At 42.8% G+C, this 15647-nt stretch overlaps 2 protein-coding genes across 8 annotated transcripts in view; one reads left to right on the top strand and one right to left on the bottom strand.

Annotated features, from left to right (window-relative positions):
- The window catches only part of LOC134220753 (ankyrin repeat and KH domain-containing protein mask-like), a 130037-nt gene that overhangs the window by 36977 nt on the left and 77413 nt on the right, over positions 1-15647 (top strand). The gene's annotated exons all lie outside the window — the stretch shown is intronic.
- Positions 257-2292, bottom strand: LOC134220791 (uncharacterized). 3 transcript variants are annotated; one of them, XR_009982062.1, is made up of 3 exons: positions 1049-2292; positions 445-983; positions 257-363 (listed from the first exon to the last, which is right to left on the bottom strand). XR_009982062.1 is itself a non-coding variant. In XM_062699901.1 (3 exons), the coding sequence occupies exons 1-3, from the start codon at positions 2286-2288 to the stop codon at positions 593-595; spliced, it is 1569 nt and encodes a 522-aa protein (XP_062555885.1). In that variant the 5' UTR covers positions 2289-2292; the 3' UTR covers positions 374-592. The 3 variants fall into 3 exon arrangements, 2 of the variants coding, with proteins under 2 accessions (XP_062555885.1, XP_062555877.1); XM_062699901.1 differs by lacking the exon at positions 257-363 and having other exon boundaries at positions 374-612; positions 675-983; XM_062699893.1 differs by lacking the exon at positions 257-363 and having other exon boundaries at positions 374-983.

Below are 15647 nucleotides of genomic sequence, written 5' to 3'. Positions count from 1 at the left end.
AGGATTACGTAAGTGTAGAAGATTTTATTTTGAAACTCTAAATATGTTTCTTGGTGCTGATTTTTGAAGATGGGGCTGTATATTCAATCTGGGTTGGAATATCCTCGACATGTCGCATATCCTGGAAATAAATGGGCGAAAACCCGATTGTTACTATAAACTTATTTCGGTTTATAACTATAAGCAGAGTATTAAAGAAACAGAAGATCGGTAAACAACAGCCTCAACAACATCTTCCTCCATGAATATTTGGTGGCCCTGAAAAGGGCCGTTTGTTTATGTTGGCTTGAAGCCTTTTGAAGTGATGTACGCCGTGGTCCTGATGAATGTTAAAGGATGCATCAATCCACTGTTGGGCTGAATCTGTAGAAAACAAAGAAAAGAACAAAACGGAAAGAATGTTTCATATTAAATACATTATGATCTAAATATAAATTTAATTACCAAATACTCAAGTTTCATTTTCAGGATCAATTATCTATTTTTGCTACGGACTGTCCGGCTGATGTCAATGATTGGTCATTCTGGTTGAAATCGAACGTTTTGGCAGATGAACTAGCGGACCAACGACGATCAGTGACGTTAATTCACTTCACTGGGATGGCATCGGTTCTAGAATAAAATAACATAACTGATGAAGAGAACTATGTTTAATTCTAAATCATTAGTTTTACCTCGGGACACCGCAAGAATCGACAAAATAGGCCGGTGGTAGGAGAAGTACGTGCAGTATCTCCTGCATTCCACACTTACGTTCCGGGTGAACGTTAGATCGAGACATGTGCCACCCAGAGTAGTCGCTATAGTTGGATCCGAAGCACAATCCAGATAGAGAAACTGCTTCATGAACCAGATGAAATCTCTGTTCTCCTCTTTCGTCACATCAATATTAAAGTCTCCCGACACTACCACGGGCATGGCAACATGGGTGTACTTTATGAGGTTGCGCACTAAGAAATATTTCTTTTGCTTCAGGGTGGTACCTAGTAAATATTCAAAATTTAATGCAACACACTTAAATACAAACACAACTACTATTTGATTATACCTGGTGAAATATATACCGCAAACAGTAACGTGCGGGTTTCCATGATTGAAACCTCTGCAGCACAGCAGTCCCCATATTCGTCTGCTACACTCAATGCTGGGTCATAGCTTTCATTGAGCTTCGTAATGGCGTGAGAAACGGCCATAGTCGACGAACCAGCACGTTCAAATATTGCCACTCCTCCCGCTCTTGTTCCGTCACGCTTCTCTTGACAAACACAAAGGTATCCATTGATGTTTGTGGTTGTGCCGTTGTCAAGCCAAGTTTCGCTCATTGCAAGCAAATCAACGGCGGTAAGCACCCGATCTGTTGCAATGTCCGACGAGTGTGCATTCAAACTTTGTACATTGATGCTCATCAACGTACAAGCCAACCTGTTTGCGGTTATAGCTTCCATGATATCGTCTGTAATGGTGCGCATACGATGGTTACTCAAACGTTCAAGTTCCGTCCGAAGGTCGTTCATTCTAGGGGTCATAGAACCCTTTCCGTGGTGGAACCGGAATGAGTTACTGGCATTCGTCAGATACAATCCGTCGATTGATGTAACCCTGGAAAGACCAACGTAAACTAGCTGCTGTTCCTGACCCTTATCGTAATTATATACGACTTCCGAGAATGTGCCTCCCTGGGACTTATGGACTGTGAGGGCACACGCACTTACAACGGGAAACTGAACTCTTTTACACTTAACACCACCGTTAAGGGTTACGTTCGCCGATCGTTTGACGATTGGAGTCCAGCCTGTTTGTAGCACCCCAGGTCTCGAATACACCAGCGGTCTGGCCTTCACTCTCAACATCTTCCCAATGGACTCATTTTCGAATGCCATCCAAAGCCTCGTGATTGCCTGTTGCTGCGAGTTTCCTTCGTTGTACTCAACATGCATGAGCTCTCCGATCGCTCCGTTCACGATGCCATCTTCGACATCCACGTTGGTGGTCAGCATATAAGGTGTACCAAGAACAAGACGCAACAGATACGGTAAGCCACCAGTCTCTACTACACTCATCTTATGCACCTTTGTGCGAGCACTGGCCAGCTGGGAATTGTCCTTATAACCAGAGTATAGGTCATCTGCAGTACATTCGACAGCCTCTCGATCCATCAACGCCACAGAGTTATACCGTTCGACATCAGCGTTCCGATGGAATAACCGGATCCCTCGAGGGACATGCTGCCGACACCACTCCTCCGTACGGAACCTGCTTTCAATAAGCTCGATTTCCTCAGACGACATCCGCTCACCGTTGCCAATTTTGTGAGAATGCCGGAGAACTGCTCGTTGGTTTGTCGCATAACTTGAACCAATGGGTAGAAGTCGAGAGATTGCCATAAAACGGCGCCATGCATGGAGTTTATGCTCGGTTTAAACACCGCCCGCGCATTGACCGGTGGCAATTGACGAAGATCGCCGCAAAATACGATCGGCATTCCACCGAATGGATCGTCGTAGTTCCCCGTGATTTCTTGAAGCCGGACATGTACTGTGTTGAGGACATCAGCACCCAGCATGCTTGTTTCGTCGATAATGATGAGCTTCACGTTGGCGAAGGCGTTCCGGTACAGTTGTAATGCCTCGAAACTCAGCTTTGAGCTTTGCCTACGCGACATGCAAATCCGGAATGCGGAATGCACTGTTGTTCCACCTATTGCAACCGCTGCTTTTCCAGTGGATGCGCATGCTACATAAGCGTTGTGCTGCTTATTATGAGCTTTGCTGTACCGGTTCACTGTCTCCATTAGAATGCGCAAAGTGAACGTTTTGCCACAGCCCGCCGGGCCAGTGAAGAATATTTGCACTGGTTTGCAGTTTTCTTCAGAGGAATGCAAGCTGTGGATTACTTGCACAATCAAATCCCGCTGCTCTGCATTCGTGGCACGCACCATTTCACAATATTCTTGCTTTGACAAGACATTTGATCGCTGTTTGACGACAGCTGCCAAGGGTCCTGTTGGCAAGTTGTGAATATCGTCATCATTCGGCTCCATGACGATCGTGCGGACGAACTCATCGCGCTTCTGGTCGGCAATCACCTGCTGCTCGTCGTCTTCGCTGCATATGCGGATGTATTCCTCCACAACCTGATCCAAGTTCATTTCGCAGTCATACTCCTTGTGCTTTGCCAAAATGGCGGCCTCGTTGTCTTCATACAACTTCAGGAACTTGTTCCGATCAAGTACATCGCAGACTTCATTCCTGAACGGTAGGAAGAGGAGAACCATCTCACGCTTATAGTCGACCATTTCCGCCATACTGTATGAGCACCAACGCAATACACGGGGAACTAAACGGAGTCTATATGAATGCTTCGTGGATCTTTCTTCCGAATAATATGCTGCGAAATCCGCCAAGCAGATATCATCCATTCCTCGGCGCAGTTCATACCGTTGGATGATGTTTAGCGTCCACACATCGGTGGAATTGTCGTCGAGATCCTCTTCGTCCATCTGTTTGTTCCGCTTCTTGGATTTTATTCGCTCTTGTGGCCACATTGTCGCAATAAACTCAACCTAAAACGAAATTGAATTCTAAATTGTGAAAACTATATCATTTGATGAATGGTACCTTGCGGCTGGCTTCTGACATCGGTTGCCGAAGCAAATACCAAGCAGCCTCCTGGGCAGACATTTCCACGGAATTTAACATTTTATGCTGACCTTCTTCAACAATCCATTGTAGTCCTGGTCTGGATGCTCTTCCTGGAGCTTTATGAGGTCACGATGTAAACTACTTATGCCTCTGTTGGTCTTGTTTACGTATTCCACAACATAAGCAGCACATGAAAACTCCTCCAGCACAAACTGCAAATCCATATTGGATTTGAGCTTCTCAGCGATCCAAGGATTGAATGGATTGGTCCAAAGCTGCTTCATGGAACGTTTCAGCAGAACTGTTGGTCGGCGAATGGAAGAGCGAATCACGTCCAAGTAGTAATCGTACGTGCAACTGCTATCAACGAGAAACGCGTCAAGGCTATCGTAGACCTTTCGTTTCAAGAGCTTCCCGCATTTTTGCTGCCTTTCTGTTTAGCTGTTGAAGTCGGCCATCCCCGGCTGTAATGGGGATCAGAATTCTGGTTTGATCCATTGGCCAGTACGGAATATTAAACCGGCAACGTTTATCGTTTCGCTTGAAACACGTAAACGTGTGTTTATGAACCTAAAAGGGTTTGACATTGTGAGTGATTACTTGCTAGAAACTATGCGAAATTTAAACCCACCTGATTGCCATAGGTCTCAGGCAGATCTTCCGATCTGATGGAGCACAGAAAATCGATCAACTCAACAGTAGCGGGCATTCTTTCGGAAACATCCTCACGGGGATCGTTCGCCAGCCAGAGCAGAATATGTGCATGCGGGCTGCCACGATGCTGGAACTCGATCCTCTTAAAATAATCTACAACGTGGTATTTGCCGAACGGGCTCAACCTGGTCGATGACAGAAGGCGCAGAAAGATGTTTACCAACTTGTGAAAATATGCACAGCACGTGACAGGATCTTCGCTGACAAGTGTAGCACGCTGGAGTGCAGACAACTGTTGCACAATATCGTCCATTTCCGCAATGTTAGAGCCACCAGAAAGCTTCCGCAGAATGCTTAGTAGGTGAGGCCATCTAATTTCATTTGCACTCATCGTCAAAAACATCGTGGGTTTCCCCAGCTGCCGGATCATGGCGAAAACATCCCGTTTTCTTTGCTGCCAATATTGAACGGAGTTCGGAATAGATTTCAGAAAAGAGAGGTTACGCTCAATACAGCTTTCCAAAATTCCCGATCTTGCAACTGCGCCCTTGTTATGTTGGCCGTGCCCATGCATTTAAAGGTATTGTTCAATCCTTCCGATACCCGCAGCCGCATGATTTTCATGGCCATATACAAAATATGCTCCGGTCTCGCGCCCCGCCGATCCCGACGTCGCACCTCGCTAGTAGCCATCATGAACGCTGTCACATGGACTTCACGGTTGAAGCATCTCGGATGACCAAGATAAATATCGGGAAAGACAGCTCCTCAGCAAACTCATCGTAGATAATGGAAAGCGGTTTCTGATTTTGTGCCGGTGCAAGTTCCAGACACTTGTCTTCATTCCACATGAGCGTATGTTGTTGTCCAATCATCATTTCTACCTCGTTCATCTCGTCGACGACTTCAAGGTCTACTGCCCTACGTTCCTCCGAAATATCCGTCTGCTCTGTTTGTCCGATCGCAGCCAAGTTTTCTTCATTGAAAACAATTCCATTCCGCCTGTAGAGCGGTGTAGTAACCAGATAGTTCAGCCATGCTTTAACGGTACCTTTCTTCACGTAGCCGGACAAGTAACTTGATTTGTGTATGAAGTGTTTCTTGATGCACACGTTGATAGCATAGTCGTCATCCAGGTGGCGGGGAAGTTCGCCTACCATCTGGGCCACGTCGACTGGAATGTTGATAATTTGGCCGATTATTGCCAAACTACCTGTTGCATGTTAATGAAAATAGGTTAGGAAAATCATATATTTATTTGATGTAATACATTTTAAGTTAAAATAGCTTTTCCACAAACCTGCAGTATGCCGCAAACGACGAAACTGCATGAAATTGATCCTGGGAGACACCAGTCTTGTGGTGAGAGGGTCTAGCGGAGGCAAATTGGACGGAAACTTGGGATATGTAAAGCCATTCGATTGCGACAATGTGGGAATTGATCCGCGGTTCAGGCTTGTTCGACATGTAGCACACGCCAAAAATCCTTCCACCGTTTCGAAATAATTTGTCGCCAGTAACACGGCAGCATTTGAGTCGGAGATTGGTTTCAAATCATTCCTGAACCAGATTCTAGCACACATCACAAGCGCAACTGAAATCGTTTTCCACGAAACGTTTCTGGAATTCCTGATCAGCCCGATCGAAATTGGGTTTGTCTTGTGTTAAAAGCGAAGAAATATGTTCGCCATCATCATCGACAGCAGACACGTTTTCTTCAAAGTCACCACGCTCATCATCGACATCTGCTCTTGCGGACTGCATCACAACATTTTCACCGGCGTCGGAATCTTCATGATCAGAGTTTACGACCGTATCAGCACGGATTAAGTTGAATTCTACTCGAAGAAATTGTAACACGGGAAGATTAATCCTTATTGACAGACAGATATACATAATTGACAGATGCATTCGCATTTAAAATGACTGTACCAAGTACAATAAGACATTTAAAAACATAAAAGATGAAATGAAAAATTATTGCCAAGCGTACTATAAACAACAATAGCATAGTAATATAAAATTCAAGTAGCATGTGTTTAGGATATATTTGTACAAAACACACTATCCAAAAGTTTAAGTAAATCTTAACTTTATGTCATAAAAATCTATTTGTTAAAATTTTGCGATTCGCTGGAATCTAATATGTTATTGTTCCAAATATTAAATTCAAAATTCAATTGAATCAAATAATAAACAAGTAAAAGACACCGTAGATTTAATACGACCCAATAATTCATTAAATAAAAATAATATTTGAGAAGCTCCAACTATTTAATTCAAATTTAATCCGAATCATACTCAAATTCAGAACAATTAAATAATATGTCCGAAAAATATATCGAAATTCAAACTCAAGACAAAATAGAAATTCGGTTCAAATCTTATCCATTAATACATGAATGCAAAATTCAAACACAATCGATTTGCAAATTTAATTCAACACCAAATCAAAGGACCAAATCTTACCGATTGTGTGATTTCAACTCTACTGGCAGGCTAATGTAACCTACCAAGTGAATGAATTCGGAACTATATTAACAAATTGAATATCTAAGAACTTTTGGGCTTTTGGGATTGGAATTATATTGTTCCATTTATCGTTTAGCGATTTATAAAACCCAACAAACAATTCAGGCTAAATAAGCTAATAAGTAAACATTTGCAGTATATATTTCGAAGTACTTGAAGAACTTCAGCCGTTAAAAGTACTTACCATGTTGTCAATGCTACATTTATTGAAAATATTATATAAATAATGTGTAATAACAATGTAATACATTCGACGACAAGCAAAGAGAAATAGAGGTATTCGTAATAGAAAATAGGTAATAGAAAATATTCGTTGATAATTTCACATTTATAGATAAATCTGCTATATAAAATGATAAAATGCAAAATTTCTATACTGTCATCATAGAATTTGAAGATTAGTTCACATTATTGATATGTATTTACACATTTGCTGCTAATAATAACTTCCTACCTCGAGTTGAGGGCCCTTCGCCAGCGTCCCAACCGGTAGCCGACGACGTACTACCCTTGGCCGCTTTCAACTTGGCCCGATAACTCCGTGCCCGTTCAGCGTCCGTCCTTGGAAGCTTTGAGGGTGCGTCCGATTGTTGATCCCTTTCACGCTTCCTGGAATTGCGTTTATACTTCGCTGCCAAGTATTGCGACATCGCACTGTATTCACTAGTATCGAATAAACTTCTTCTAAGCACAACTAATGTTTCTCACTTCACCGATGTGATACGAGACACTAACTGTATATCGAAAAAATATGAAAATTGCATCACGTTAGCTATTGAAAAGTGATGTCTGTGCTAGAGAATGCATGCATATTGAATGCCAAGTTGAACCTGGTGAGAAAATGTTTATTTCAAGAATACCCCTGTTTAGTAGGTGCTGGGATTAGAGATGATATTCGATTGAAAATTTACTCAAATGTTAGCAATTTTCATATTTATTTAAATACGGCGTTGTTCTGTTGCTCTCAAGCAATTATGAATTGCACTTTGCAGAAAATTCGTCTCAGCTCAAAATACTCCCATGTAATATGATAGTTATTATAAGAACCAATTTGTTTTCCACAATACGCCTATCCAATCACAAGCAGCAATAAAGCTTATGATTTGTACTTTAAAAACCTTTGTCTCGGCTCAATCTTCTCTCGTGTGAAATTATGATTCTGAAAAGAACCCATTTGTTTTCAGTAATGCACCTTCCCAATCACAAGCAGCAACAAAACCGAAGCAGAATCTAGAAAAAATTCATTTCATTGCTACCGACCCCAATGTCAGCCACTCGATAAGTTACCGCTAAAACGCGACATACGCCATCATGCGAATCAATTTTCGCAGCATCCCCTCCGAAGAGCGCTTGCGCTGCTGCCGACGCCAAGCGATTGTAATTTGCACTTTAAGAAGTAAAAGAAGAAGAAGAAGAAGAAGAGTCGCTGGTTATGTTCGAAAGCACTGGCATCGAACGAACGAAAGGCGGAGCAAACAAGCCGATGCCAAGCGATCATAATTTGCAATTTGATTTGTAAAGAAGAAGAAGAAGAAGGAGAAGAAGAGGCCCTTGTTATGTACGAATGCATTGGCATCGAACGAAAGAAAGGCGGAGCAAGCAAGCCGATGCCAATGATACGGCGCTCAAAGGGCGGGGCCTCGAAGTCCATGCAAACGTATTCTGACCAGCCGAAGTCTGATTTTCTCGGAAAATCGGCAGGACAATTTATTACTCGGAAAATCGGCAGGACAATTACATCGCAGCGCCGACCAGAAATCACCGGCGGTGAAAAGGCTGAAAAGAAACATCATCAAGGGCGTCTCATCAGTAGTAATAAACTACTACTACTACTTCTCGGAAATTCGGCAGGACAATTACATCGCAGCGCCGACCAGAAATCACCGACGGTGAAAAGGCTGAGAAGAAGGGCGTCTCATCGAAGGCGTCGAGTATCTTCGTGCGTGTCGAGCTGGCCAAGCCCGCCGTTTCGGAGGGTTCCAAAGTCGTCACCAAGTAAGTCAGCTCCTAATGAATGAACGAGGAAGTAGCTTCATTTAAAACGGCCCTTTTCAGGGCCACAGTCTCACTCAAAGAGGAGAGGAATTTTCGTACCGTGCACGCCGGAAATCAAAATTTTGTAATGAATTTCCACTACTGATGCACTGTCAGCCAATTAAGAATTTGCCGCTGGAACACGATAGAAGTCATCCATCCTAATACATTGTTTTGGAACGTCTCCATGCAAGGAGCGCATCGGCTGCTACAGCCAAAGAACTTTGCCCGTCACCAAGCGATTATGATTTGCATTTTTGCAGATTTTTGTCTCGGTTCAACCTTCTCCCGTGTAAAAGATGATTTTGTTTCCAATGACGCGCCTTTCCAATAATAAACAGCAAGTACGCCGAAATCAGAATCTTGGGAAAATCTCATTTGACGCAACTCAATGATGTGAGACGTCATCATTGTTTAATTCCCGCACTTTTAATAGATAGCAGATTCCAACTTTCTACCGTCGCCAAGCGGTTATGATGTGCACTTTGAAGAAAATATTTTGGCTCTACCTCTCAATAGTACATTTGCCAAGAATTGATTTTGATCCACAATGCGCCTTTCTAATCAATCATAGCAAACAAACGATAGTCCGTATCTTGCGTAAAAATTTCACTTTTCTGCTAAATAGTCACTATTAAGAAAACATTTTCAGTGACGCCACTGGTATGCGGGGACCGTAATCGCTGCCATTTTTGCAATCAACTCTATCTTCTAATAAAATTTTGGTCCTGAGAAGAACCGGGTTTCTTTCCAAAATGCGCCACTAACAATAACTAAACGATAGTCCGAAGATTGTTGCTTTTAGCGATGGCCTCTCGATGTTCCACTTTCTGCTGAGACTGCTCCTACGGGCGTCATCGTTGTGCCCGCTCTCCGAGAAAATTTAGTCGAACTGAGGATTGGAGTCGAGCCCGTAGGTTGCACGATTTTGATGTCTGTGCTTGCGATGCACATCGCGATTGGTTGGTTTACCGATTTTCAGTGCCTAGTAAAATTCAATTTTTCAATAGTTCAGCACTTTGAATGCATTTTTTCGATAGCTGAGCAAAATCTTAAAGAGTTCGTCGATCGATTAACACCAAAATCTTTAAAATCGGTTGAAAGACGGCTGAGTTATTAGCCCATACTTCCTGACCACTTTTCGTGACGGTCTCAAATTTGAAACTGCAGAATGACCCCCCAATGTTCCGGAAAGACGTAATCCTACGTCAAAAAAACTTCACCAACTCTGCATATTGCCACTAAGTGCCGATGATGAAGATGAGTGAGACGATTGGCACTTGGAGAAAACGTGCTCATTCCGTACGGCGCACAGCGCGTAGTGGTGATGTACTTTGCGGTGAAATATTACTCGATTTCCATCTGGCAAACAAGTACAACCGCCTGCAAAACCGAAATCGCGGCAGTTTAGTGTATTTAGTTACTACCAGTTGCTCCGGTCGGAGGCATATTTTTGGACAAGCATGCTCCACGCCGCAACGACGGGCGGATGATGGAGAATGGGCCTGTGCTGTGCATGCACGTACGTACGTACGGTTGAAACCCGTAAACCACTATTGTTGCGTCATCATAATCATCACCATCATGGTCGGTATAACGGCGACAAGAGAGAAAAGAAAACTAACTAATGAAACTAGCGGAGAAGTGTATTAGCAAACACGCAGACACACACACATATCATATGGTGGTGGCTCGATTTACGACAAAACCACAAAACATGCGGTACTACTGCCCTTCACCCGCGTGGACTTGAGCTCTAGCTCTTTCTTCCGATGTTAGGCATTGCGCAGACTGCTTGCGGCAGTGGTATGCAAGCGGTGGTGACAACCCGTGGAAGTGCAGGGATTCAGCAAATGACGTTCTTGCATCAGACCTCTCCCAAAGGTCCTCAATGCGCAGCGGGGGGCGATCAAGAATATCGAACCCCGTGCGAAGCATGCCTTTGCCATCTCGATTAATTTTGCTGAACCAGCAGCACGAGCACACTCGTTCTGATAATCAGATTGTTGTTGCTTCGAGAACATTTCACGCCGTCGTCGTCATCGACGATGAATGGGGGCGAACAAGGGCGCAAGTAATGTCGCCTCGCCGTGTCGCGTGGAGTGTCGGTTGTCAGCGGCAGAAGCGTCGACCCTGCATGCCTTCGCTTCTTAGTAAATCGATACAATGTTTTGATTGCTGTGTCTGCTACCAGATAGTGTAGTGATGTCTGGGTCTGGTTAGCCTCAATAGTTTGTCTATGAAGGCATCTATATTTGTGTTGCCACTGGTTTGAATTGGACGTGAATGGCGCTCATTATTGATCACGTCGCAATCGCTGATGGTGGTCTAATAGTAATACCGCGTGGAAGGAGGCCATGGGTAGGTCTGATTCGGTCATTATATCCCGGCTGTGAAGATCCTATCATCAGTTTCTCGTGCAACGAAGTTGTATCGAAAGGCTATTATTTCACATCAAAAACGAGCTTTCTATATGACCATCCAAGAGTCAAGAGTTTTGTATACCAACCGATTGTTTTTGATGAATTGAGACAATGTCTGGGTACATGTAAAATAGCACACTGTTATCGAGCACTTAACCTTTGTCAATTATTTGCGCAGCAAGTTGCATTCGGGGAAATCAATTTTTGCAATCGGTTGTTGATTCAGAAATTATATCCAAAATGGTATTTCAAACAATAAAGTTTTGTTGTCACTTACCATCAACTAATTCCTATGGATACTTTGGAGATGCACAGAATTTCCTCCGGACTGTAATAACAACAGATTCTACAATAATATTAGTGGCCGTTATTAACTGAAATAGTTGTATTACTTAGCGTTACACAAAGCTACTTACAGCCCCACTTACAGGCTAGTATTTTCTCCGTTTTAGAGAATAAAATACAACATTGTGGTTTTATTTCTACTTCATTCCCTTATTGGATTTCCACTCCACATTCGCAGAGTTAACCAACCATGATGTGGCATCGTAAACTCCTGCCTCGAATATTACTTCGTTTCCGTCTTGATGTAAGTCTCATCATCCATCTCGAGGCTCCTCGGTATCGTTAGCCACCTTCGCTTTAGCTTCCTGGCGCGGGTGTTGACCACGTGTTTATTTTGTTGTTCCAGTGCGGTGCCTTCTTTTCCTTCCTGACCATGGTCGGGTCAGTTGTCAGATTCGCAGATGCATCTCGATCCATCTGTGTTGGGACGTAATTCGTTCAACACATTAGAAAAGACGAAGAAATAAGAAGTACTGTCGTCGGTGGTGACAATGGGTCTGGGAGGTGAGAAATGGGTCAGCGCCCTCATCGACATTCTAGAGGCCGGATAATAAAATCTTTCAAAAAGGTCTCTTATAATTCAGAACTCATGAAACATTAATTTCTACATAATTCAAGAACTAATCAAGCAATTGGAATCAAATTTTGGCATGTGAAGGTTTTTGAAACCAAGAAATGTTTTCTGGTTGTTCGAGACCCCTTATGTAGCAAAGCTCGCCGTTAAAAAGCTGGTCCTGAAATAAAAGCAATACATTATCTAACGGCCGAGCCTAGAAGCGCTGATTGACAGGTCACATAAGTCGCTTTCTTTCGTAAAAATTTACCTTTTGTCATTATTTTTGGAGTAAATTTCCTCATAGTTCAGGATGCAATGATAATGAGATTGTAATAAACTTTATGTTTGTCATAAGACGAGTTCGTTCAATTCCATTTAATTCCACCACTTGATTTTCAAATGGCCTGACACACACTGTATCGAAGTAACGCTCGCTTATTAAATTTTTAAATTATTAAACAAATTTAGAAATATGCCTCAGAGCTCTGTTTGACCTGGACCTATCGAAACGGCTCGAAATTTCGAAACATACTCACTCAAGAATTAACCAAATGCCTCGAAGTCCTTCAACGAGTATGCGTTGTTTTGTCGAAAGCCATTAGAACGAATGCCACTTGGCTGAAAAGTTAATTCGAACATCATTTGAAGAAGAAAGTTGTTTGCCTAAACACCTGAACATATAACCAAAATGGTTGTCTGGCAGAAAGGGCCATTTGACCAATAATATCGTTTGGTTGAAAAAGTCATATGACAAAAAATGTTATTTGGCCGAACGAGTTATACGTCCATGTCGTCAGACAAAAGTGAACGTGAAAAGTGAGAAATTTTTATGTTTATTAAAAAGTGAGAAGTAAAAAATGAGAAGTTATTTCTCTTTCCTTATTTCTCGCTTCTCATTTTCTGGGAAATGCCATCTTCGACCAAATAACCTTTTCTACTAAAATAACCCTCCTTAGCCGTGCGGTAAGACGCGCGGCTACAAAGCAAGACCATGCTGAGGGTGGCTGGGTTCGATTCCCGGTGCCGGTCTAGGCAATTTTCGGATTGGAAATTGTCTCGACTTCCCTGGGCATAAAAGTATAATCGTGTTAGCCTCATGATATACGAATGCAAAAATGGTAACTTGGCTTAGAAACCTCGCAGTTAATTACTGTGGAAGTGCTTAATGAACACTAAGCTGCGAGGCGGCTCTGTCCCAGTGTGGGGATGTAATGCCAATAAGAAGAAGAAGAAGAAGAAGAAGAACTAAAATAACATTTAGGTTAAATGACATTTTCGATCAAACAACTTTTTCGGCCAAATGACCTGTTCGACTGAACGACATTTTTCAACAAATGTGTTTTCCCAACCAACTGACCCCAACTCTGTTTCACAGATTAGAAAAGATCAAGGTTCGGATTTCTCACTCACTCACGCGACAACAGATCGCTCCACCATCCATTTTATCCGGATAAATTACAATTACGGACCTACATTTTTGTGAATATGCTTTCAAAACTTATCTGGAGAAGTGGCGAGGTGGAGAATTTGGAGGCCCAAAATTAAATTATCCGGCAAGCCGGCGCTCGCGAGTTTATCGTTCGTCTTTCTATCCGGATAAAATATTGTGTGAGAACGCTTGCTCAAAGGAGAATATGGAACAATTGCACTCCGCTGTTTGGATCAATCCTGGGTTTTTATTCATATGAGTGAGAATTCCGAAGCCTGGAAAAGATCCATTAATTACGTACCGCAGAAATTGGACTTTTTCAAACTCCCTCCCCCCTATGTCACACTTTTTGTATGAATCATCTGAAAATTTGGTGTGGATTGCCACATTTCATTCAACCCCACTTTCTCCCTCTAAGCGTAACGTAATTTTGGACGTTCCCTTTCAATTGCTATCGATTTCTGAGAATACTGACAACGTCCCTCGGTCTCAAATTCCATTTTTTGGGACTCTACGACACTACCCATAATTCCATTACCCATAATCCCATTACCCCGAAGGCCACAACTCCGAACGTCATTACCCCGAATGCCATCACTCCGAATGACCCACTATCCCGAATCAGTCCAGATTTCAAGTTTATAGTTTTTTGCATTGAAAAAGTTAATTATTGGAAGTTTGTTTATAATTCATGTGAATAATTAATACTTGTTTTACGACTTATTTAATAGCAGGGCGACTCCAGTCGAGTAAATTACTCAATTTTTTCGAGCCGATAGCCCTTTACAAGAGTTACCGTGTTGGACTCGCGATTTTTTCATCATTGTTTGAAAACAATATAAAACTAATAGTAATCGTTCCATAAAATCCCCTTAAACATCATATGTTTTACCTTTGAAGACTGTTAAAGCTGAGGAGAGAATTTCGCAGCACCTTCTCATGCTGAATGCAGGGAGCTGGGGAAACTTCAGGCCACAACAAAATAAAGGCGTGGAAAAGTTGCTTCTAAAATTTGCGGAATGCCGGCGATACACCTTACTGTGAGAAGAGGGGCATGGCGAAAAGACCCTACAGGGTCCGGCAATTGAACTGCTACATTATTTCAACAGTCATATTATTTACATTATATCTTGGCTGTCAGTGGATGTATGTATTAATTTTGTAATCAAGTGTTATTCAGAAAAAATGGATCTTGAACAGAAACGTAGTGCTGTGGTTGCCTTGTTCCAAGCTGGAAAACGGCAGAAGGACATAGTTCGTCAACTGTCCAATTTACGTGTGAGCAGAAGTTTTGTATACCGTACAGTCAAAAGATACTTGGAGACCGAATGTACCAAAAAACGGTATGGTGGGGGGCGTCGAGCTACTGTGGTGCCACTAAATTGGCGGAGGATCTCAACATATCGGATCGAAGTTTCCGTCGGATTCTGAAATATAAACTTCAGACGAAGCCCTACAAGATCCAGAAAGTTCAAGACCTTTCGGTGAAGCAGAAACAAGAACGGGTCAAAAGAGCGAAGGCGTTGCTAAAGAGGGCCGCGGAAGGAAGGTTGGAGAATATCGTGTTTACCGACGAGAAACTCTTCACCGTACAGCAGTTCATAAATAAGCAGAACGACAGAGTTTGGGTGCCAGAAAGATCACGAAGCTAAGCCGATTTGCTTACAGCCACCAGGCGACACAAACCAGCATCGGTGATGGTTTGGGCTGGAATCACCCGTGACGGCCGGACTCCGTTGGTTTTTGTCCCTGAAGGAGTGAAGATCAACCAAAATACATATCGGGAACTAGCTCTACAAAACGTCGTGGAACCGTGGGCACATCATCATTTTGGTTACAGGGCTTGGGTTTTCCAACAAGACTCGGCGCCGGCTCATAAAGCGAAGAAAACCCAGTTATGGATTGCGGAACATTTTCCTGGGTTCATTTCTCAAGCTCGGAGTGGAGCTCGGATTTAAACCCTATGGACTTCGCTGTCTGGAGTATGTTGGAAGCCGAAATCTGCTCTAAAAAAACATTAAAGTGTGTTAGCT

The sequence above is a fragment of the Armigeres subalbatus genome, chromosome 1 (assembly GCF_024139115.2).
Source record: "Armigeres subalbatus isolate Guangzhou_Male chromosome 1, GZ_Asu_2, whole genome shotgun sequence".
Lineage (NCBI taxonomy): Eukaryota > Metazoa > Arthropoda > Insecta > Diptera > Culicidae > Armigeres > Armigeres subalbatus.
This window is presented reverse-complemented; position numbering and strand designations above follow the sequence as displayed.

Excerpts from the sequence above, each read along its gene's own strand:
- LOC134220791 (XM_062699893.1), bottom strand. The coding sequence starts at position 2,288 with ATGTCGTCTGAGGAAATCGAGCTTATTGAAAGCAGGTTCCGTACGGAG. Across the intron at positions 984-1,048 it reads TGCGGTATATATTTCACCAG|GTACCACCCTGAAGCAAAAG; the intron begins GTATAATCAAAT and ends AATATTTACTAG.